This window comes from Procambarus clarkii, chromosome 23 (genome assembly GCF_040958095.1).
Source record: "Procambarus clarkii isolate CNS0578487 chromosome 23, FALCON_Pclarkii_2.0, whole genome shotgun sequence".
NCBI classification, from domain to species: Eukaryota; Metazoa; Arthropoda; class Malacostraca; order Decapoda; family Cambaridae; genus Procambarus; species Procambarus clarkii.
Window position 1 is genome coordinate 35,724,116 of NC_091172.1, and position 23,843 is coordinate 35,747,958.

The 23,843-nt window shown below is 50.1% G+C and overlaps 1 protein-coding gene across 3 annotated transcripts in view; it reads left to right on the plus strand.

Annotated features, from left to right (window-relative positions):
- LOC123763916 (VWFA and cache domain-containing protein 1) overlaps positions 1–23,843 on the plus strand; it is a 135,750-nt gene that overhangs the window by 16,997 nt on the left and 94,910 nt on the right. For all 3 annotated transcript variants that reach the window (XM_069330179.1, XM_069330180.1, XM_069330181.1), the window contains exons 4-7: positions 743–805; positions 11,962–12,137; positions 12,367–12,485; positions 21,367–21,462. In XM_069330179.1, coding sequence (XP_069186280.1) covers positions 743–805; positions 11,962–12,137; positions 12,367–12,485; positions 21,367–21,462 — 454 coding nt within the window. The remainder of the gene's footprint in view (positions 1–742; positions 806–11,961; positions 12,138–12,366; positions 12,486–21,366; positions 21,463–23,843) is intronic.

Here is a 23,843-nt window from a genome sequence, read left to right on the forward strand (position 1 = left end):
ACTGTGAGGGGATTGCCATTTATGTCCCTTATTATGTGTAGCGGAAGCGTGTTGAACAGTCTCGGGCCTCTGATGTTGATAGAGTTCTTTCTCAGAGTACCTGTTGCCACATCTCCAGGTGGGATAATGCAGAAAGTCCAGCAAATTCTTATGGCATTTTATTTTTTATTTTGATACTGTATCTGTATTTTATGTAGGTTCTATGAATGTTGTTGCTTTTCTCACAAAAAATTTATATCCTTTCTGAGATTATACTAGTTTATTAATATGCTTAGCTGCACCTTCTGTGTAAGGACATCTTTTACAAAAGGTGAATTTTGTTTAGTCAGGCTGGCCTTTCAAAATTGGGTTTGTTGCACTATTACCCTGAATTTGTTGAAATGTAAACAGAACTTCAATTCTAGTAAAGGTGATGATGGTAGTATATACTGTTTTACTGTATGTGGAAGTAAGTGGTCATGTTTAAATCATTAATGCAATAATCTATAATTCTAGTCGCACCTAAGTAGACTAATTATTGTGAATATAAACATTGTTAGTGAAATACTTTAAGAATCAAAAACTTTATCTAGATTTTCAGTATAATTCAGCAGTAGTCTGTTTATTCATAAAAGTATTTAAGAAACACTTAACTTAGGATGATCTAGACTTTCTTTGAAACATATTCAACTGTGTTATTGTATATAATATCCATAAATAAAAAGCCAAGAAATAAAATTTTGTGCAAATATTCCAATTTCAGGCTACCTTTGATGAGCTGCCTTACTCGGATCTAGAGCGAAAAGAGGAAGAAACTGTCAAAGAGGTAAGAGAAGGCAAGTGTGTGGAGGTACTGTAACATTTTGTTACATCCACCTAATGTGCCAGATCAATGTTATTAGAAAACCTCCACCACTCCTGCTTGTCAGTTTGAACGTGTTTATGGCATTTTATGTGGGGAGCCATCAGACTGATATATGCTATATTAGTCTGGGGCTTCAGTCAATGGAGTTCTGCCTACCAGGGACCACTAGCCAGCACATGGCCCTCTCAGAGAAGCGCAGGGAGCAATGGCACTAGGAAAACCCCCTTGTATTTGGGGGGTATTCCAGCTGCCATCGACTGGAGTTAGTCACCCAGAACGGTAGGCATCTCAAAGCAAATCCCACATTGTAGGAAATTGCAGAAAACCCAAGACCGAACAGAGAAACAGAACTCCCCCAAAAAAACAAAGGAAACAAGCAAACGTCATTCACAGCTGCTTGTCCGCACATCTCTCCCCTCCCCGGGAGGGGAAAGGGGGAAGCTCCGGACCATCATGCCGGCTACTCACACCTCAGTTTGTTGGCTGGAATGCTTTGGGGTGGCTGTCAACTCTGGCCTCAGTTTCTTGCGGGATTTTGTGCACCTGTGGTGTTTTCTTGCTGGTTTGTGCTTCCTGACCACCTGTGGTGGTCAGGAGTAATGTAGTGTACTATGACTGCATGAACTTAGAGCTGCCTTCTAACATTCTGTAAGTATTACCCTTGGGTTCTAGGGTTGCCTTCCCTAGAATCTTCAGGCTTACACTCCCATTGGGGTTCCTGCTGCTCAGCATTTACCCCGCCCTTGAGGCCAGCTGGGGTTTCGTGGCCTTTGTTTGGCTCTGGGTAGGGCGTCTACTGTTGTTGTTGTTGCTGTGCAGCATGCATACCTAGCGGTTATCTTGAGATGATTTCGGTGCTTAGTGTCCCCGCGGCCCAGTCCTCGACCATGCCTCCACCCCCAGGAAGCAGCCTGTGACAGCTGACTAACTCCCAGGTACCTATTTACTGCTAGGTAACAGGGGCATCAGGGTGAAAGAAACTCTGCCCATTGTTTCTTGCTGGCCATTGTTTCTTGCTGGATCAAACCCGGGACCACAGGTTCACGTGTCCAGTTTTCTGTCCACTCAGCAACCGGCTTGTTGTCCTGTTCTTTTCTTTTTGTTTCTTGCATGGAGGAGGTCTGACTGGTTGGACTATTCAGTCTACTTAGGATAATGTTGGTGGCCCTCTTCTAGAGCCCCATGCTTGTACACTTCACTGGGATTCAGTTTTTAGCCCAGTTCCCTCTTTGTTGGTGTTCCTCTGGGCTCAACTGGTTTTGCAGCACCTGTGCCTGGGCTTCCCGCAGACAAAACTCCCTTGCGGGTCCTGGAAAACCCCGTCTGGGCTTCGTTGATCACTGGATGTGTCCTCTGAGTCTTATCTCACCTTGTGCGAGTTTGCAGGTTATTTGTTGCCCTTGTCTCAGGGGTGATAATCATCAGGTTTGCCTCTGACATGCTGTTTGTGGGATCGCAGATATCGACTTGGGGTCGTGCAGGTCTTGTTTCCCTGCTCGTTCTCCAGGTTCCCTTTTCTTCTTTTGAAGATCCTTGGGTCAAGCAGCTGTTAGGTTGCTTGGTTTATTTAGATTCTTTCAGCGCTCTAGGTTGGTTGCCTGCTCGAATACCTCAGGACTGCCCCATTTTGGTTTAGGGATCTGGACTTTGAGGCATTGGTTGCCCCTGAATCCTTTACCTGCTGTTGTGGTTCCTCTGCTCCTCCCCTACCCCCTGCTGCTGCTGGCTCCTTAATGTCTGCAGGTTTTGGAGTTGGGGCAGTGTTTAGTTGGTAATAAGACTATAGTGGCTCCGTGGGCTGCCCAATTTTTTGCCGGGAAAGGAGGCCTTTGAGCATGCTCCTCCCGCCGAGGCTCTGCCCCAGGGCCTCTGTTGGGGGTTCCCAGGGCTGTGGGGGGAGCTCGCTAAAGGGTTCTGAAGCTGTTTGCCCCTGCTTGGGCTCTGTGCCTTTTGGGCAGGTTTTTTTTCGTCCCTCCTTCCCATTTGCTTTGGTTTCCCCTTTTGCTGGCATGATTTTGACTCCCTTATGTCCAACATGTCTCCTTTGTTTTGGTGGCTATTTTTTTTTTCCTATGGGTACTTCCCTGCCTAGCCACCAAGGTGGCGCTGTGGCTTGTTTGTTTACATGTGACTGCAGGGCATGTGAGCTTGCGTTTTTGGGGATGTTTCTGGGGGGAGCCCCTTCGGTTCCCCGGAGCTACTAGGCTGATATGCTAATGTCAGACTTTGGCATCAGTCATGTGTATAAAGTTCAATGGGCCTACCAGGGACCACGAGCCTGAACCTGGGCCCCCGTCAGAAGAGGCAAGGGGAGCAATGGCCTGTAGAAACCCCCGTGTGTTTGGAAGCATTCTATGTCTGCCATCGACCGGGTCAGGCACCCAGAAAGGTAAGCATCCCAAAACAAACTCCTATTATGGTGAAAATATTGCTACCAAAAACCGAACAATTGGATAGAACTCCCCTAAACGAAACGAGCAAACGATCATGGCATCACACGTCGCCGCGCCGCTGTCTGCCCAGCTCCCCCCTCCCCAGGATGGGGAAGCGGGAGCCCCAGACCCCACATGCTGGCTATCCATCCTTCAGTTCTCAGGCTGATGCTAGTGGCAGAGGTCGAGTGCTTGGCTCCAGACATTGTCTGAGCACTGTGCTTAGAGTGTGGTGGATGTCTTCGAGGGGTGAGAGAGCCAGGAGTTATTCTACGGTACTCGGGCTGCATGCGCCTAGGGTTGTCGTTCCTACGTGCCCTGTAAGTACTGCCCTTGGGGCTTGGGATCACCCTCCACAAGCTCCTCAGGTCCTGCCTCTGCTAGGCTGTATTACTGCTCGTTTTTTTGGCTGCCCTTTGGGTGCCTGGGGGTTTTGTCTTCCTTGTTTACTGTACGGTGAGAGGCAGTTTGCACTGGTGTCTGCCTCTTCCCGGGATCGGTTCCGTGTTCCCTCGGGTGCGGTGGTTCCATCTTTCCGGAGGTTTTCGGCTTCCCGCATCCAGCCATCTACAGTGCGGGCGGCCCTAGCAGCGTACCTCCTGCGTGACCCGGATTACGCCTTGGTGATGGATCCGTCGTCTTTCAGGTTTGAGACTTCGTTCTCTTTCTGGGTCCGTTACGAGGTTCCGGAATTGTCCTGGCTGGCGGACTGTCCTATTTTTGCCTTGGAGGTCTGGCATTCTTTCTGTTGTTCCCACACGCTTGAGTGGCGCGAGATTTTGACTGTGGTTCAGGTGTTCCTGGGGGGCGACCTTGAGCACCTCAATGAGTTCTTGTTTGCTCCTGCCTTTTCCCTGGATGTTGGCATTCTACAGCTTCATGTGCAGGTTCCCTCCCTTTCGACTGTGCAAGTGGCCAAGGATTTGCTCGCCAGGGGTTTCTTGGCTTGGGCCTTGCGCTTCTCTTTTCTCCTTAAGCTGTCTTCGAACTGGCTCGAGGAGGATGTGGGGGCGCTCGGGGCCGCTCCGGGGTTTGGTGTCTTGGGCTCGGCTTCTCGCGCATCGGCTGCCTTGTTGAATCTGTTTGCGCCGATCTTGCGGGATGTGGTTGCCCAGTTTTACGCTTCCCGGCTCACGTGTTGACAGGCGGTGCTTGCCACCTCTCTGGAATCGGCCTGGGCCCTGGCTCTTAGGGTGTCTTCGCCCTTTTGTCCTCTGCTTTTTGTCCTCTGCTTTTTGCTCCTGTCGCTGTAGTGCGCAGTATATTCAGGTTGCTTTGGCCAGTTGCCGTCTGATGTTGGACTTGTTGGTTCTCCGGGGGGGTCCCATGGGGGCCTACCCAGAGGGGTCATGCCAGGGCTTGGGGTTCCTCTCATGGTGGTAGGTCACGGGGGCCAGGTTCGGGCATGGCTCTGCCTTCAAATCCCGCCTTCGGCTCGTCGGTGCAGTGTTCGCCCTGTGCGGGGTTCTGGGTTTTGTAAGGGGCGCCGGCCCTTTTGCGGTTCACCCCATTGACAGGGCGATGTGGGGGGAGGCTTGCGCTGTTCGCTCACGCCTGGTCCCGTGATTTGTGGGCATTTCGGGTCGTGTCTTTTGGCCTGCGGTGGCGTTGGGTGGCCCCTCCTCCTTCGGGAGGTACGAGGCTGGCAGGACAGGCTGCTTCTTCTGTGTTCCGTCGAGTCGTCTTGGAGTGAGTTCGCTTGGGCCTTGTCGAAACGATGTCATCCCTCAGATAGGTTTCCCGTCTGTTTCCAGTGCCGAAACAGGACTGTGCGGACCTGGGGTTCATTCTGGACTTGTCCTGTCTGAACCCCTGGGTTCATTGCCCCTCCTTTCGGATGACTACGTTTTCTCAGATTTGGCTCCTGATGGAGCCGGTTCTTGGATTACGTCCCTGGACCTCTGGGACGCTTATTGGCACGTCCTGATTCATCCGGGGTTCAGGGACTGGCTCGGTTTGTTGTGTGGCGTCGAGGTTACCACTTTCGTTGTCTCCCATTCAGGTTGAATCTGGCGCCTCGCGTGTTCACACGCCTTACGCGGGTCATCGTGGCCCGTCTGCGTCTTCTAGGTGTTCAGGTATTGGGCTACCTCGAAGTCTGGCTAGTTTGGGCTCCTAGCTGGTCCAGTTGTCTGCTAGCTAGGGATTTGGTTCTTTCCTAGCTCGCCGGGTTCAGGTTTTTAGTGAACTAGAGAAAGTCCCATCTGGTGCCCTCCCAGGTTCGGTCATGGCTGGGTCTTGTGTGGGACTCTCAGACTGCTTCCTTGTCTCTTTCTCCGGAGTCTCTCCTCTGACTGCAGTCCTGCTTGCGCCTGTTTCTGAGGGGGCTTCCGAGTCACCCAGCGGTTGCTCGAGGGTTTGTGCGGGAGCTTGAACTTTGCGATGTTGGTCTACCCGCTGGGTCAGATTTGACTTCGTCGGCTGTTCTGGTTCCTTCAGGACATCCTTTCCGTCTCTCTCTCGTTCACGATTGCTGGATTCAACCCCTGAGGCCTTGCGTCGGCTGCTGCGTCGCCGGTTTCCTCTTGGGGTTTTTCTGAGGTTCGATGCCCTGGCGCCTGCCTGAGCCCTCGCTCGATGTGTTCACGGACGCATCATCTTTCGGCTGGGGCTTTGTGACCAATACTCACCGGGCCGGCCAGGGTCGGTGGGGTCCGTCCTTCCATCGAGCCTACGATATGATGCGGGAGTTCGCGGTGGTGTGGTTTGCGTTTCAGAGGATTCGGGTCGCCCGTGGGTTGACGATCCAGCTCCATTCGGACTGCTCCCCGGTGATTCATTGCCTGAACCAAGGGGGTTCGATGCAGTCCTTGGCTCTTTGGGGCTGGTCGCTTCGGGGGACTCATCTGCTGAGTTCTTGGGGATTGACTCTCCTGGCAGTTCACGTGTGGGGAGTGTCCAACGTCTTGGCCGACGGCCTGTCCCGTTTCGTTCCCCCTCTCCACAGAATGGACGGTTGATGCCGACTCCTTCAGTTGACTTTGCCGGACATTCGGTTGCCCCGAGGTGGACCTCTTCACGTCGGAGTGGTCGCGGCGCCTTCTCCTGTATGTGGCGCCCTTTCCCGACTACGAGGCCGTCGGGGTCGATGCCATTCGGCAGGACTGGTCGAGGTGGGGGTTCCTGTACCTCTTTCTCCTGGTTCAGCTGTTGTTCCAGGTCCTGAATCGCTTGGAGACTTACCAGGGGTGAGTTGTTCTCTTGGCTCCGTGGTAGCCGGCCCAGCCGTGGTTTCAGGCGCTGCTTGATCGGTGTCTGAACCCGGAGGTTTTCTTGAGGCTCCGCCTTTTCCAGCAGATCAGACCGGAACGTCACATGGCTGGTTCAATCTTCTCCTCGAGTCTTCGCGTGTGGTATTTTTGACTCGAGTTTATCATCATCTCTGTGGTGATAAGGTGGCTTCCTTGTTAGTGTCCCACCTGCGGGTTTTGTCTCAGCGGCAGCACAAAGTTTCCTGGCTGTCCTTCCGTTTCGTCCTGCGTCTTCGTCATTGTTCTTCGCTTTCTGTTTGGGTGGTGTTGCCCTTTCTCTCTTGGTTGTTCCAGGACCGTTACCTTATACCTAACACTGTCGCCTTGTATCGTGTGGTGCTGGCTGAGCCACTTCAGCTTGCTTTCGGTATTGATCTTACTTCTGCACCGTTTTGCAACCTGTCTTGGGCGTTGTTCACCTCCGGCCTGCTCATGCGCCGCCTGAGCTGTCCTGGTCATTGGACAGAGTGCTCTCTTATCTTTCTTCTCCTCGGATTGTTGTGGCCCCCTTCAGTTCAGGATTGATTCTCCAAGGCTCTTTTTCTCTGTTGGCATTGGCCTCTGGGGGGTCTGTGTCTGGGGACGCACTTTGGGTTGATCCGGTTTTCCTTCTTTCCTGTTCGGGGGTGCGGGTCTCCCAGGTCGTCCGCAGAGTTATTAAGGCTAGCCAGCCTGTGGTCTATCCCCGTGCCCATGACGTTCGTAAGTTCGCTGCTCTTGCTGCTGTCTTTGGCAACATGTCATGGGCTGACAATTGGGAGCCGCTGTTTTGGCAGTCGAACAGGGTCCTGGCTGCTTATTACCTTGTGAACGTCTCTGGGCCCAGCCGGGCCTGTGTCGCTTTGGGTCGGCGGTTGCAGCCAATTGTCTCGATTTTGAGTTGAGGGGTGAGCAACGACCGCCTCCCAGGGTAAGTCCCTATTTTTTCCTTTATGGGTAGTTAGCTCCGGGGAGCCGAAGGGCTTCCCCCAGAAAACCAAAGTTGAATGTAATGAAATGCCATTTTCTGGGTGAGACCCAGAGGCTCCCCTGTTGCCCAACAGCTGAGTGGACAGTGCTTCGGATTTGTAGTTCTGAGGTTCCGGGTTCGATCCCCGGTGGAGGTGGAGACAAATGGGCAAAATGTTTCTTTCACCCTGATGCCCCTGTTACCTAGCAGTAAATAGGTACCTGGGAGTTAGACAGCTGCTACGGGCTGCTTCCTGGGGGTGTGTAACAAAAAGGAGGCCTGGTCGAGGACCAGTCCATGGGGATGCTAATCCCCGAAATCATCTCAAGATAACCTCAAGAAGAAGGATCCCTGGCATCCCTCCCTCCGGTCAGTGGTTTTTCATGTGTTTTGACATCCAGCCTAAGAACTGAAGGGTGGATAGCCGGTGTGTAGGGTCTGGGGCTCCCCCCTCCTGGGGAGGGAGGAGCATCGCTAACAGCGGCTCGGCGATGTGTGACGTCATGATTGTTTGCTCGTTTCGTTTAGGGGGAGTTCTATCCACTTGTTCGACTTTTGGTAGCAATATTTTCACCATAATAGGAGTTTGTTTTGGGATGCTTACCTTTCTGGGTGCCTGACCCGGTCGATGGCAGACACAGAATTCTTCCAACCAAAAGGGGGGGTTTCTATAGGCCATTGCTCCCCTTGCCTCTTCTAAGGGGGGCCCAGGTTCTGGCTCATGGTCCTTGGTAGGCCATTTGAACTCCAAACACATGATTGATGCCAAAGTCTGACATTAGCATATCAGCCTAATAAACTCCGGGGAGCCTCCGGGTCTCACCCAGAAAATGGCGTTTCATTACATTCAACACTGTTTTTTTTCCTACATCTGAAGTTTTTCTCCTCTTGTTGCCATCTTTATGTTTTGTTCTTTCTTTGGGGCGTCCTACCCTATCTCTTCCTCTGGGAATGTTTGGGTGTTGGTCATTTTGCCTGGTCTTGTGTTTTCTATCTGTGTTTGGGCTCTGGGCCTTGGTTTTGGGCCCGGTGTCCTTGCCATGTATGCTTTGCTAGTTCTCACGCTTTCGGCCCTTGGTGTTCGGTTCGATTTTTTGGCTGTTTTCACCAGGGTTGTCAGGGTCATGTGTCTTGCCCATCCTTTCCGTGGTGCGTTCTTCACTGGCAAATGTGGTAGTTAGGGCTCTCCCCTCACCCCATGTTTCTTTGTGTTCTTCAGTTTTCTTCCTCTTGGGTTTCCCTTGTGGAGGTTCGGCAGGCCCTTGGTGGTTTTCCTCCTGTGCGACCTGGCATTTGGCCCTCGTCCCCATATTGGGAGCGTTCTGGGGTTCCTGGGTCTTCCTGGCTTGCAGACTGCTTCTTGGGGCTTGGCACAGGTTTTGTGGTCGTGCTTGGGCTCCAGTTTCTGCTTGTTGAGGTGGGCCTTTGGTGCCAGCTTTTGTGCCAGTGCCTCCTCCAGGGCCATCTTTGTCTGGTCAGCGCAGTGCTCACTCTGCTCACTGGTTGGTTTCTGGGAGGGGCGCTGGCCCTTTCGTGGGTTGCCTTGTTGACGAGGCGATGGGGATGAGGCTGGCTCTGTTTGCCCACGCTTGGTCCCATGATTCGTGGGCGTTTCAGGTCGTATTTTCCGGCCTGTGGTGGTGTTGGGTGGCTCATCCTCTTCTCGGAGTCTCTGGGCTGGCGGGGCAGGCTTCTTTCCCTGTGTCCCGTCAGGTCATCTTGGAGTGGGTGCTCCTGGGCGTGGTCAAAATAACCATGTCCTTCAAGTGGGTTTCTTGCTTGTTCCTGTGCCAGAACGGGACTGTACGGTTCTTTGGTTCATTCTGGACTTGTCCCGTCGGAACTGCTGGATTGTTGAATGGTGTGTCTGTCCCTTATGGACATGAATAATCAGTTATTTATCCAGGGTTCATGGACTGGTTAGGTTTCATGGTGAAGCGGCATGCTTCTTGTTTTCATTGCTTTCCATTTGGCCGGCTTCTGGCACATCACATTTTCACACGTCTTACTCGGTTCGTGTTGGCCCAACTACATCTGCTAGGTGTTCGAGTGTTGACCTACCTCGACAACTGGTTGGTGTGGGCTCCCAGCCAGTGTGCTTGTCTGCTCACCAGAGGGGTGGTTCTTTCCCAGCTCACTGGGTTTGGGTTCCTGGTGAACTGGGAGAAGTCCCATCTGGTTCTACCTCAGGTTCAGACCTGGCTGGTGTTACAGTGCCCTCTCCTCTATCTTCCCTTATCCCACGTCCCGAGAAACGACGTGAGGGGCTGAGGACCACGATGACAATCGTAGTCCAAGCGTCTGAGGGTAGGATATGTTAGGGTAGATCATTATTCCCCCCCACTTTCCCTTGATGCTGTCTAACTCCCAGGTACCTATTTACTGCTAGGTAACAAGGGCATCAGGGTGAAAGAAACATTTTGCCCATTTGTGTCTGCCTCCACCGGGGATCGAACCCGGAACCTCAGGACTATGAATCCGAAGCACTGTCCACTAAACTGTCAGGTGCCCTGATAGGCCTAGAAATATATATAGGTTGTTACTAGAATGTCTGTTGATTCTTCGGAGTAGATTAGGCTGTAGGGAAGCTTGCATATCTTATCTACTACCTGGTGAAGACAGCGAATGGCGTGAGTGGCCGAGTCGAGAGAACTGTGTGTCTACGGGAGGTGTAGCTGCTTTAATGGGGAAGGGGGAGTAAGACCCCTTTAAACTTGGCCAGCTGACGTGAGTTGCCTGCGGTCACCAGAAAAGCGCTGCTGTCTACTACTACTATGAAGTATGCATATATATCATATGCATACTTCATTCTTGTTTATGTAGTTATATCGTCAGTAAACTGTACTTTCTTATATTATCACTTTTATATATCTCCTCCATCTCATTGAGCATTTAGAACAAATGATATTAGATTACACCACACTGGTACTGGTATTAAATAGAAAAAGAGACCCCTGGGTGGCAACACTGTACAGTATTACAGTTGAAATAAAAGTGTTGCTGGGATGCAGAGATTACCCAGCTCGCGACTGGAATAAAAGGCGAGAACTGAGGTAACAGCCGGAGGTCCGGCAAAATTTTGCATGTGTAGGTGGGCAGGCCCTGTGGGGGTATTGCACATTGCAGAATCGAGCACGAGCAGTGTGCGCTGGGCCTTTTCCTCTCCCCTTTGGGTCCTAGGTCAAGTAGTGGTGACCGTACTTGAAGCATGACTTGGAGAGCTCCCTGGGTTTGGTCAACGGTATACCAGTAGAGGGCAGTGAAGACCCGCGGCTTGGGGTTAAAGGATCATTAACATACTCCTCCGTTGTTTATCTGTAACTCCTGTCACACACAAGGCCAAGGTGAGCGATGTGTAACACTGGGCCTTGTTTGGGGCTTTCGGACCACTTCCATGTGTATTCCCTCTGTGCCAATTCTGAGGCGGCAGTCCTGCCTTCAGGTGTTCCTGTGATGGTCTTTTGTCACTTGGCAGTTGCTCGAGCGGTTGTGAGGGAGTTTGAACTTCGCTGTGCTGGTTTACCCACCGGGTCGGGTCTGGCTTCGGCGTCTGTTCTGGTTCCGTTGGGAACATCCCTTTTGCCTCTTTCATGACCTCTGGGTTCGATCCTGCGGGCCTTGTGTCAGTTGTTGCATCACCTGCTTCCTCTTCGGGTTTTTCAGGGTTCAGTACCTTGGAGCTTCCTCAATCCCTCACTCAATGTGTTCATGGATGCGTCATCTCTTGGCTGGGGCTTTGTGACCAGTGCTCACCAGGCTGGCCAGGGGCGGTGGGCTCCGTCCTTCCATTGGGCTCGCAGCACAGTGTGGGTGGACTGGCTTTCGCTGCGGTGGGTTTGGGTTGCTCGGGGTTCGACGATCCAGCTCCATTCAGACTGGATCAGCCTCTCCGGGACACAAACCCGAGTTTTTCACAATTCTCCCATGCACTTGGGCTCTGTCAACAAGCTGTTCTACCTCTTCGCCCATACTTCAATACACACACACACACACACACACAAATCACAATAGCATGATACATCAAATGAACAAATCCTCAATTATGAGGTGCCATGGCATGGTGCAATCGACTAAGTCGTGTCTGGGATCATCCCGGATGTAAGTTCAAACCCTCATCCCTTGTGGATTTGTTCATTTGATGTATCACTTTATTTTGATTTCTGTGTGTATTTAAGTAAGGGCAAAGAGGTAGAACAGCTTGTTGACAGAGCCCGGTGCATGGGGGAATTGTGTAAAACCCAGGTTTGTGTCTCGGAGAGGCTGCTGGATCCACATGAGGGCAGTAGCACTCCCGGTTGCATTTCTTTTACCATGTCGTGGTGCAATCGACTAAGGCGCGTCTGGGATCATCCCGGACGAAGATTCGAACCCTCATCATGGCCCTTGAGAATTTGTTTGTTTATTTATTCTTAGTAGGCTTATTTCATATGTCATTGTAATGTCATGTTTGGCAAGTATGTGTACTGGGTGATTCATTATTTTCAGATGATACAGTCTCTGGAGCGTAAGTTTACCTTGTACTCCGGTCTCATAGAAGAAATGTCCGAGTTAATGGCGAGCTATTATGGCCAGCATAAGGAGAGAGAACTGGAGGAAGAAAGCAACTATGCTGATGAACAAAAATATTATCCTTGTTGCCTCATCCCTGATAATTATCTCGAGTAAGTATCACTTTGTTTTTCTATGCATTCTTATGTCTGCAAATAAAATTAGAAGAAATTTATATGAAAGCTACACTGATCCTTACTCATGAACTTAAAAAAAAATACTGCAATTGAATTTTACAACAACTGCTGCTCTTTGTCCTATCTTCAACACCTGCAAGTGCAGATAGAGTACAGTACTAACTTTCTTCTTTAAGCTATATTAATGTTACTCTTCTTTGTTCAGGTACCGAAGCCACTTTGGCACTCGTGTCAACGAGGATCTGTGGTGTGACTCTGGGTTTGGCTCAGGAGATCATCCTCTTCCAGCGGACTTTTATGCAACTCCTGACACCCTGAGAGAGAGTTAGTTACTGATATTTATTTAATTATTATCTTTGGCTTTCTAAGGTAGGATTCACTGTGTTCAAAGGATAGTATTATGCATAGTCAGGCAGAATGACATACTGACACTAACATGTCATAATTTGCCAACAGTTCCTGTATAGTCGTTTAATTTAGCCTTGAATAACTAGACCGAGGTCCATTCACAGAGAGACAAACCCATAACCTGGCCCATTGTACATAGTGTACTTGATGACTGCTTCGTGTAAGTCGGTGGGCAGGGATAGACTTTTCAGTTGTTAGTCGATATTATTGTTATGTGTTTATTTCTGTACTTGAGCCTCAGCTTGGTAGCATTGATTAGGTAAAGTGTACAAGTCTTTGAGTGCTCTTGAGTTTTTCTGACTGTATGTTGTTCATTCATACTCCATTTTAACATCTACCAGGGATTTGGGTATTAGCTGACTACTGGGTTTGCTGATCAGTGATGGAGTTGCTGAAAATCTGTTCCTAGAAGCATACTATCTTCATCATACTGTACTTCAGTCTGGGACAATGGACCTGTTGATCTGTGTATGGTCTTTTGACCTTAGCTTTGCATCCCTGGTCCTTGGCAGTGTTACAGTATGGCAGAGATCTGCAAAATTTCTCCTTGATGCAATATGGAGTGATTTGATTTGATCATAGCAGCCATCCCAATTGTTGCCCGCATTGCCCTTGTTGACTTTAGGGTTAGTTTCATCCTCGAGTATGCATTGATGTCATATCTGTGGAGAGCCCCTTTGGCTCCCCGGAGCTATACCGGGCTGATGTGTATATATTAGACCTGTCAACAATCAATTGATGGAGTTCTAGGCCTATCAGGGACCAGTGCCGGAACCTGACCCCCCCCTCCCCCTTCAAGTGAGACACGAAAAGCAATGGCCTATAGACCCCCGTGCAATTAGAAGCAGTCTGTGTCTGCCATCTACCAGGTCAGGCACCCAAAATGGTAGGAATTCCAAAACAAACTACATCTGGTTAAAAATTGCAAACTGAAAGTGGAATTAGCAAGCAGAACTCCCCAATTGAAAACAAGCAAACAAGCATGACGTCACCACAGCGGCTGCACCACTGTCTGCGGCACCTCCCCCCTTCCTGGGAGAGGGAAGGGAGGGGGGGGTCCCAGACCTCTCGCACCGACTACCCAATCTCGGTTCAGAGGCTGTTGTGTTTTGTGGCTGTTGATCGACTCTGGCTCCATCCTTTTGAGCAGTGCTGTGCAAAGTGGTGTTGTTCTTCTGTACTCACCTAGTTGTGCTTGCGGGGGTTGAGCTCTGGCTCTTTGGTCCCGCCTCTCAACTGTCAATCAACTGGTGTACAGATTCCTGAGCCTATTGGGCTCTATCATATCTACATTTGAAACTGTGTATGGAGTCAGCCTCCACCACATCACTGCCTAATGCATTCCATCTGTTAACTACTCTGACACTGAAAAAGTTCTTTCTAACATCCCTGTGGCTCATTTGGGTACTCAGTTTCCTCCTGTGTCCCCTTGTTTGCATACCACCCATGTTAAACAATTTATCTTTATCTACCCTGTCAAATCCTCTGAGAATTTTGTAGGTAGTGATCATGTCTCCCCTTACTCTTCTGTCTTCCAGTGTTGTGAGGTGCATTTCATGTAGCCTTTCCTCACAACTCATGCCTCTTAGTTCTGGGACTAGCCTAGTGGCATATCTCTGAACTTTTTCAAGCTTCGCCTTGTGCTTGACAAGGTATGGGCTCCATGCTGGGGCCGCATACTCCAGGATTGGTCTTACATATGTGGTATACAAGGTCCTAATTGATTCCTTACACAGGTTTCTGAAGACAGTTCTGATGTTAGCCAGCCTCGCATACGCTGCAGATGTTATTCTTTTGATGTGGGCTTCAGGAGACAGATTTGGTGTGATATCAACTCCCAGATCTTTCTCTCTGTTCGTTTCATGAAGGACTTTATCCCACATTCGGTATCCTGTGTCTGGCCGCCTGTTTCCACTGCCTAGTTTCATTACCTTACATTTACTCGGGTTGAACCTTAGTAGCCATTTGTTGGACCATTCATTCAGGTTGTCTAGGTCATCTTGTAGCCTCATACTATCTTCCTCCGTCTTAATTCTCCTCATAATTTTTGCATCATCAGCAAAGAATGAGAGGAATGATTCTTTACCATCTGGAAGATCATTTACATATGTAAGAAACAGTATGGGTCCATGAGACGTCACCAGTAGACGTCACTCCACTGGTGATGTCTCGCCAATCTGAGACCTCACCCCTCACAGTGACTCTCTGTCTTCTGTTACTTAGGTACTCCCTTATCCAATGGAGGACCTTCCCTTTCACTCCTGCCTGCATCTCTAGCTTTTACACTAGTGTCTGGTGTGGAACTGTGTCAAAGGCTTTCTGGCAATCCAAAAACATGCAGTCTGCCCACCCCTCTCTTTCTTGTCTGATGCTTGTTGCCTGGTCGTAGAATTCAATTAATCCTGTGAGGCATGACTTGCTATTCCTGAAACCATGTTGGTGTTGTCACAAAGTTCCTTTGCTCCAGATCTTCCACTAGCTTTTCTGGGGGGAGCCCCATCGGCTCCCCGGAGCTATCCAGGCTGAATGGATATGTATAACTTTCTGGCATCAGTCAAAGTGCTAGGAGTTCTTGCCTACCGGAGACCACGAGCCAGAACCTGGCCCCCTCAGAGAGGCACAAGGAGCAATGGCCTATAGAAACCTCCTTGTGGTTGGGAGCATTCTATGTCTGCCATCGATCGGGATAGGCACCCAGAAAGGTAGGCGCCCCAAAACAAACCCCTATTCTGGTAAAAATATTGCTACCGAAAGCCGAACGAGTGGACAGAACTCCCCAAACAAAATTATCTAACTAGCATGACGTCATCACGTCGCTGCGCCACCATCTGCGCAACCCCCCCTCCCCGGGAGGGGGAAGGGGGAGCCCCAGACCCTCCACGCCGGCGATCCAACTGGCAGTTCATGGCTGATGGAATTACTGGCTGGTCGAGTGCCTCTGACTCCGGTTTTTGTTTCAGTTCTGTGCCTTGTGGTGTGGACTGTCTCTACCGGTGGGGTGTTAGCCAGAAGTAAGATTCCACGGTACTCGGGCTGCATGCGCCTAGGGCTCTCTTCCCTAGGTGCCCTGTAAGTACTGCCCTTGGGGCCACCTTCCACAAGTCACCTTGGGTTCTACCTCCGCTGTGTCCTTTACTGCTCGGTACTGGGCCGCCTTTGGAGTCAGCTGGGGGTTTGTTACCCTGGTTTGTCTCTGGGTAGGTGGTAGTTTTCGTCACTGGTAGGGGCGCGGGGTACTGCACAGCTAGTTTTCACCATAACAGCGGCCGGCTCTGTTCCGCCTGGGTACGTTGTCCTCTTGCGGGGTTTTTCTTTTGTTTTTGTTTTTGCCTGGTGGGGGGGGTTCTGCCTTTATGGTCCCCCATTCCTGTTCTAGGTGATTTCTTTTGATTCCTTCTGTTGGTGGTACTCCCCGCTTGGCCCCCGTGAGTGGACACGTCCCGGGGGTTCAGCTTTAGCAGTTTGTTGGTAGCATTGAGCGCCGGTTCGCGGTACCCTGCCTCGGCTTCCCTTAGCATGTACCAACAGCTAAGGGCCCTGGAAAACCCCACGGGGGCTCCGTGGTCATATAGATGTGTCCCCGGAGTCCCTCTCGCATCCTGCGAGTTTGACGGTTGATCTGTCTCCTTGTCTCAGGGTGACACTCACCGGTTGTGCCTCCGCCATGCTGCCTGTTGGGTCATTGTTCTTTTGACCCAAGTTGTACGGCAAGTGTTGTTGGTACGTACTCCCTTTCACCCAGGCCACTGGTCATGATAATCGGGTGCAGGCGGCTGTGACGTTGCTTACTGGTTGTAGATTGCTGCGACGCTCTTGGTTGTTTGCAGGCCCCGGATGCCCCGAGGCTGTTCCTTCACTCTTGTCTTTCTCCTGATGTGGCTGTGTAGCAATTTGGGTTGGGTCTTAGCCTTGCTTGCTATGTCGTTTTCATATGGCCCTTCTGCCTCTCTTCTCACCCTGACGTATTCATTCCTGGCTCTCTGGTATCCTTCTCTGCTCTTAAGTGTCCTGTTATTTCTATAGTTTCTCCATGCTCTTTTACTTATTTGCTTAGCTAGCTTACATCTCTGATTAAACCATGGGTTTTTCATCTGCATTTCATTTTTTACCTTTTGGGCTGGGATAAACATTTCTGCTGCCTCCTTACATTTCTGTGTGATGTATTCCATCATGTCTTGGGCCGTTTTTTCCCTTAGCTCTGTTTTCCATGTTATATCCGTTAGGAATTTTGTCATCTCATAGTTTCCCTTACGGATTGCTAGCCTTTTGCTTTCAGTTCCCTTCCTCGAGTACTTTAACCCTTCTCCGACCAGATACTCAAATGTCAGTACACTGTGATCGCTCATTCCTACTGGGGCCTCGAAGTCAATTTCCTTTATGTCGGAGTCATTCAGAGTGAAGACTAGGTGGAGTCTTGCTGGTTCATCGTTTTCCCTCTTGTGTGGCTGTGTGCGAGCCAGGAGTACTAGGGTGGTACTGGCTCGCACACCACACAAGAGTACTTGGGTTTGCAGCCTTCTCCATCTTTTCTGGTGAAGAACGAGACGGCTGCTTTCCGGAGGGGTCTGTGGGTTATTGATGCTTGGTTGGTTCGGCCGGGGGTGCATCATGTGTTGTGTCCGGTTGCAGCACTTCGCCGTTACCTGCGTGCTTCAGCCGGGGTGGCTGGGTATGCGCTTTGGGCTGATCCGGTTTCCCCTCGTTCCCTTTTCCAGGGCTCGGGTCTCCCAGGTTGTCCGCAGGGTTATTAAGTCTAGCCTGCCTGCAGTCTATCCTCGCGCCCATGACATTCGGAAGTTTGCAGCTTTGGCTGCCGTGTTTGGTAACATGTCTTGGGCTCATATTCGGGCGCGTGGATTTTGGAAGTCGAACAGGGTCCTGGCAGCCCGTTATTTGGTGAACGTCCCTGCTCCTCTGTGTTCTTGTGTTGCTTTGGGTCGCAGGTTGCAGCCAGTTGTCTCGACTTCGTGTTGAGGAGTTTGTGGCCGCCGCCTCCCGGGTAAGTCCCTAATTCCTTCTCTTTGGGTATGTAGCTCCAGGGAGCTGTAGGGGCTCTCCACAGAAAACCAGCGTTGAATGTAATGAAACACCATTTGCTGGGTGAGCCCCGGAGGCTCCCTGGCTATCCTCCCTCCCAACCGGCTAGCAGGGTTTTTCGTGTTGGTTGAAGCCTAGTTTCCGAACTAAAGGCAGCCGGCGCAGTGAGGTCCGGGGTCCCCCCCTCCCCCTCCGGGAGGGGGGGGGACCCCGGAGGGGGAGGGGGGGGCTGCGCGGACGACCGGCGCGGCAGTAAATTGATTGATTGATTGTTCTTTGGGATTGTAGGGAGTTTTCTACCCCTCTATTCGGTTTTTGTTGTAGTTTCTTACCATGTGGGGTTTGTTTTGTTATGCCTACCTTTCTGGGTGCTTAACCCCGGTTGATGGCAGATAAGGAAAACCCCCAACCGTAAGGGGGTTTTCCAGGGCCATTGCTCCCTGAAACCTCTCTGAAGGGGCCAGGTTCTGGCGTTGGTCCCTGGTAGGTCTGAACTCCTTAGCTAATGTCCCGGTCTAATATAACATACATTAGCCCGATAAGCTCCAAGGAGCCTCCGGGGCTCACCCAGAAAATGGCGTTTCATTATATTCAACGCTGGTTTTTTTGTTGCGCCTGGCGATGTTGCAGGCCAAAAGGCCATAAGCGACTTAAAGGTTAAGTGCATTGTAAGTACTGCCCTTGTTGTTTAGGGTTATCTTCCATGAGTCGTTCGGGAGACTACTTCCTCATGGTTCTTTTGTTACCCGGTAATTGCCCGCCCTTAGGGGTCAGCTGAGGTTGCTCTTATTCCTGTTTGATCTTGGGTAGGAGGTAGTATTGTTGCTGACTGGGGCACAAGGTACTGTGCAGCTGTCTTATATATGCATAACGGCCTGTTTTGTTTCCCTGGGGATGTTGTGCTTTTGCGGGGATTTTCTTTTTCTTTTGTTTTGTTTTGCCTGGTGTGGCTGTAGGACCACTTGTATGATTTTGGTGGCCCTTCCCATGATTGCGCACATTGCATGGGTTTAGCTTTTAGTTTGCTTGTTTGTAGCCTTGTTGACCCCTTGGTGGCCGGCACAGCCCTGGTTTCAGGCGCTTCTGGCTCGGTGTATGAACCCGAGGGTCTTCCTGCGGCTCCACCTCTTTCAGCAGAATTGTCCAGTCTGGTACATGGCTGGTTTGAACTTCTCCTCCACTCTTCATGTCTGGTCTTTTTGATGCGGGTTTATCACCACTTGTGTGGTGATCAGGTGACTTCATTGATGGTGTTTCACCTGAGAGTTTCATCTAGGTGGCAGTATGAAGTTTTTTGGCGGTCCTTTTGGCACTTTTTGTCTCTTTGTAAGTTGCCTTGATTTCTGATCAGTTTGTTTTGTCCTTTCTCTCTTGGTTGTTTCAGGGCCATCATCTCATGCCGAATACTGTACTGTCGCCTCATGTCGTGCAGCGCTGGCGGAGCCTGTTATGCATGCGTTTGGGGTGGATGTCATTTCTGCAAGCTTTTTCAGGCGTTGTTTGACCTCCGGCCTGCTAATGCACTATCTGAGCCATTCTGGTCTTTAGACTAGGTGACTCTCTTTTCTCTCTTCTCCTCAATTTGTGATGGCCCCTTCGGTTCAGGACTGCTTTTCTAAGGCTCTTTTCTTGATGGCATTTGCCTTTGGGGGTTGGGTCGGGGAGCTTCATGCTCTCCTCTGGTGCAGAGGTTTCTGCTCTTTCGGTCCTGGTGGTCGGTTTGTTCGGTTGCAGCCATCTCCTCCTTTTCTGGCGAAGCATGAGACTTGTGCTTTCCGGAAGGGTCCTTGGGTTGTTGATGCTTGGTTGGTTCGGCCGGGGGTGCATCAGGTTTTGTGCCCAGTTGCGGCTCTTCACTGTTACTTGCGCAACATGGCCTCTGTGGCAGGGTACGCGCTTTGGGTTGACCCAGTTTCCCTTCTTCCCTTTACCTGGGTGAGGGTCTCTCAGGTCATCTGTAGGATTATTCTCTCCAGCCAGCCTGCGGTCTATCCCCATGTCCACAACATTTGTAAGCTCGTGGCTTTGGCTGCTGTTTTGGTAATATGTCCTGGGCTGACATTCGGGCACGAGGCTTTTGGAGGTTGAACAGGGTCCTGGCCACATGGTATCTTGTTCATGTTCCTGACCCTTCTCGGGTGTGTGTAGCCTTGGGGCGCAGGTTACAGCCAGTTGTCTTGACTTCAAGTTGAGGAGCGAGTGGCAGCCGCCTCCCGGGTAAGTCCTTCTTTTCCTTTATCTTTGGTTAAGTAGCTCCGGGGAGCCGAAGGGGCTCTCCTCAGAAAACCAATGTTGAATGTAATGAAATTTTCTGAGTGAGACCCAGAGGCTCCCTGACATCCCTCCCTCCCTCCAGTCAGCGGTTTTTCGCGTGTTTTGACATCCGGCCTCAGAACTAGGGTGTGTGGATAGCCGGCGTGGGTGTCTGGGGCTCCCCTTTCTCCCTTCGAGGGGGGGGGGGGTTGCGCAGATAGTGACGTGGTGACGTCATGCTCGTTTGCTCGTTTTCATTTGGGGAGTTCTATCCACTAGTTTGGCTTTCAGTAGCAATATTTTAACCAGAATTGGGGTTTTGAAGTGCTTACGTTTCTGGGTTCCTGACTCGATCAATGGCAGACATAGAAGGCTTCCAACCTCTCAGGGTGGGGGGGGGTTCTATAGACCATTGCTCCTCGTGCCTCTCTGAGGGTACCAGGTTTTGGCTCGTGGTCCCCAGCAAGCCTATGACTTCATGTGCATTGACTGATGCCAGAGTCTAATTTATTCATATCAGCCCATTGGCTCTGGGGTGCCGTTGGTCTCGCCCAGAAAAGGGCGTTTCATTACGTTTAATGCTGGTTTTTTACTGTGCAGTGTGATTACATACTTGTTACATTATGCTAAGATACATTTTATGGTGTAACCATGCCATTCTATACCATCTTATGGATATCTGATTTTCTGAATGGCCTCTCAAGTCCCTATGTCATCCCTACCCCTCGTACCACTAATACAAAGTCAGTTCTGAGTCCCCACATTACTATCAGTACTATTGAGGCACTATTGTTTTTAGATATTTCAGTTGTTTATAGAGGAATAATTCCTCAATGTTGGCTGATAAGAGGAAGTGTATTGCGGCTTGTATAGAGTACGCAGCTTGGCAATGACCTTAGTCTTAGGTTTGTACCCACCTCACAGCCTTAGTGGATTTTCTCAGGAAGTGTATTGGTGATGCATCTTTGCTCATGTATCTCCGCATCCTTGTATAGTAAATATACTTCTCTTGTTTTTTAAAAAAGCATCAAATCAGACAAGAAACACAATTTCATTATTCAAGGTAAACAAAAAAGTTTTTATATTGTAAACAAAAATTTGGGGTGTATATGTTGATTTTTGGTGGTTGGAATGCATTCCTCATTTCTAGCATAGCGCTATGGAAAATCTGATTCTGACTTAATAATTGCCGAAGTGATAATGGAGTTGAAGAAGAATGAAACTCGAGAGCAAAGTGGTGAACACAATTAGATGGTACATTGTTTGGATGATGTATACCATTATTGTGTAGGATATGGAGCTATATGACAGTAGAAATACCTGAAGGGGGTATCAGCATTGGGCTGGCTATGGAGTTATGTAAGGATATGAATGGCAGGAATGACATTCGTATCCTTACATACAGTAGCTTTGATACGAATGACACTATTTATGTTTACCTTTGTAATAGGAAATTATTGACTTTTGAGCTGTGCACTGGTAATAATGCAATCATTATTATTTTCAGTGTTTATAATGAATTTGCGAAGATATCCCTCCATTAAGTGGCAATACTTTATGTCGGTGAATGGTCTACACACTGAATATCCAGCCCATAGAGCAGGTATGTTTGTCATTTGATTTTTGTGTAAAAAAATATCAGGATATATATAATAAATAAATTGTTTTATTTGTTGTACTGTAATGTTCATTTTAATAAGGTATCCCTGGCCTGGATGCCTTATAGTTCACATAATACATTATTTAGTTTTTTATTTCTGATGATATTTGGAGTCTCTCTTCATATCGACTAGATTTTCTGTAGATTTTCTGTAGATTTTCTGAGGGGAGCCCCTTCGGCTCCCTGGAGTTATCGGGCTAATGTGTGATATATTAGATCAGGGCATTACTCTATGGAGTTCGACCTACCGGGGACCACGAGCCAGAACCTGGCCCCCCTCAGAGAGGTTTCAGGGCGCAATGGCCCAAGAAACCCCCCCCCCCTCTGTGGTTGGGGGTTTTCCATCTCTTCCATCGACTGGGGTTGGGCACCCAGAAAGGTAGGCATAAACAAACCGCGCATGGTAAGAAAATTACAACTAAAAACCGAAAAGAGAGAGGCAAAACTCCCTCCAATCCCAAGGAAACAAGTAAACGTCACACTCCACCGCTGCTCATCTGCACAGCCCTCCCTAAGAGGGGAGGGGGATCCCCCACGAACCTCCTCTCACTGGCTATGCAGCACTCCAGTTCATTTGCTGATGTGTTTACTAGTTGTGTTTTTGCGGGGGTTGAGCTCTGCTCTTTCGGCCCGCCTCTCAACTGTCAATCAACTGTTTACTAACTACTTTTTTTTTTTTTTTTTTTTCTCCACACCACACACACACACCCCAGGAAGCAGCCCGTGACTGCTGACTAACTCCCAGGTACCTATTTACTGCTAGGTAACAGGGGCACTTAGGGTGAAAGAAACTTTGCCCATTTGTTTCTGCCTCGTGCGGGAATCGAACCCGCGCCACAGAATTACGAATCCTGCGCGCTATCCACCAGGCTACGAGGCCCCCCCAATGGTCCAGAGTAGATGTCTTCTCTGGCCTCAATTTCCAAGACGGTGTTTTGCCTTCGTGGGGGGACACTGCAGTGTTGTTATGTGTGCTGGCACGGTGTTACTCATCACTGCCATGTTTGCATGCACTTAGGGGCATTCTTCCCTAGGTGCCTTGTGAGTACTACCCTTGCGTTATCTTGAGGTTATCTTGAGATGATTTCGAGGCTTTTTTAGTGTCCCCGCGGCCCGGTCCTCGACCAGGCCTCCACCCCCAGGAAGCAGCCCGTGACAGCTGACTGACACCCAGGTACCTATTTTACTGCTAGGTAACAGGGGCATAGGGTGAAAGAAACTCTGCCCATTGTTTCTCGCCGGCGCCCGGGATCGAGCCCGGGACCACAGGATCACAAGTCTAGCGTGCTGTCCGCTCGGCCGACCGGCTGCGTGTTAGGGTTCCCTTCACTGGTGTGTTCAGGAAACCATTTCCGTAGGGATTTTTGCTTCTCGGCATTTACACTGCATTTCGGGTCAGCTGGGGTTTCGTGGCCCTTGTTTGCCTTGGGTAGGGAGTGGTATCGTGCTGGTTGGGGCATCAAGGTGTTGTGCAGCCACCCTACCTACGCGGCGGCCGGTTCCTGTTTCCTCTGGGGATGTTATACTTTTGCCGGGTTTTCTTTTGTTTTTGTTTTTCTTTCCTGGTGGGGGTCTGCCTAGTGTGGCTATCGTTGCACTTATAATATTTTGGTGGCTCTCTGCTAGGCTTCCGTAATTGTACATGTCGCAGGAGTTTCTGTGTTTTGCTCTACCCTTTGTTAGCTCTGAGTCTTAAACCAGTTAGCAACACCTTGGCTGGGCTTCCCATAACAGTCAGCCTACAGGCCCTAGAAAATCCTGTTGGGGCTCGGTGAACATATGGATGTGTGTTCCGTATTCCAGCCTGCCTCGTGCGGGTTCGCAGGTTGCTGTGTGCCCTTGTCTCAGGGTGACAAGTCGCCTCTTTTGCCTCCGTCATGCTGCCTGTTGGGTCAACGACACCTTTGATCCGGAGTCTTGCGAGTCGTGCGCTCTGCTTATTTTTCAGTACTATTCTGATGACATTACTGTTAGGGTACAGGAAGCATTCGCATTGCATGCTAGGTTTAAGTTGCTGCACGCGCTAGGTTGGTCCTCCTACCCGCATGCCCCACTTTGGTTATATGGGACCTGGACCTGGGGATTCTAGCCGCTTCAACTTTGGTTCAGTCCGCACTCCCTGGTCCTTCCCCTGTTGTTCATCCTGCACCTTCTTCCACTGCTTTAGGCTCCCAGACATCTGAAAGTTTCGGAGTCTTTGATCCCACTTGGGTGTTGCCCTCTTTGCTGGGCTTGTTGTAGGGGGAGGGATTTTCTTAACACCCTCTTCCCTGAATGAGTATGATTTGGGGTCGGCTCCTCCCCAGGTTCGGAACCCAAGGGCG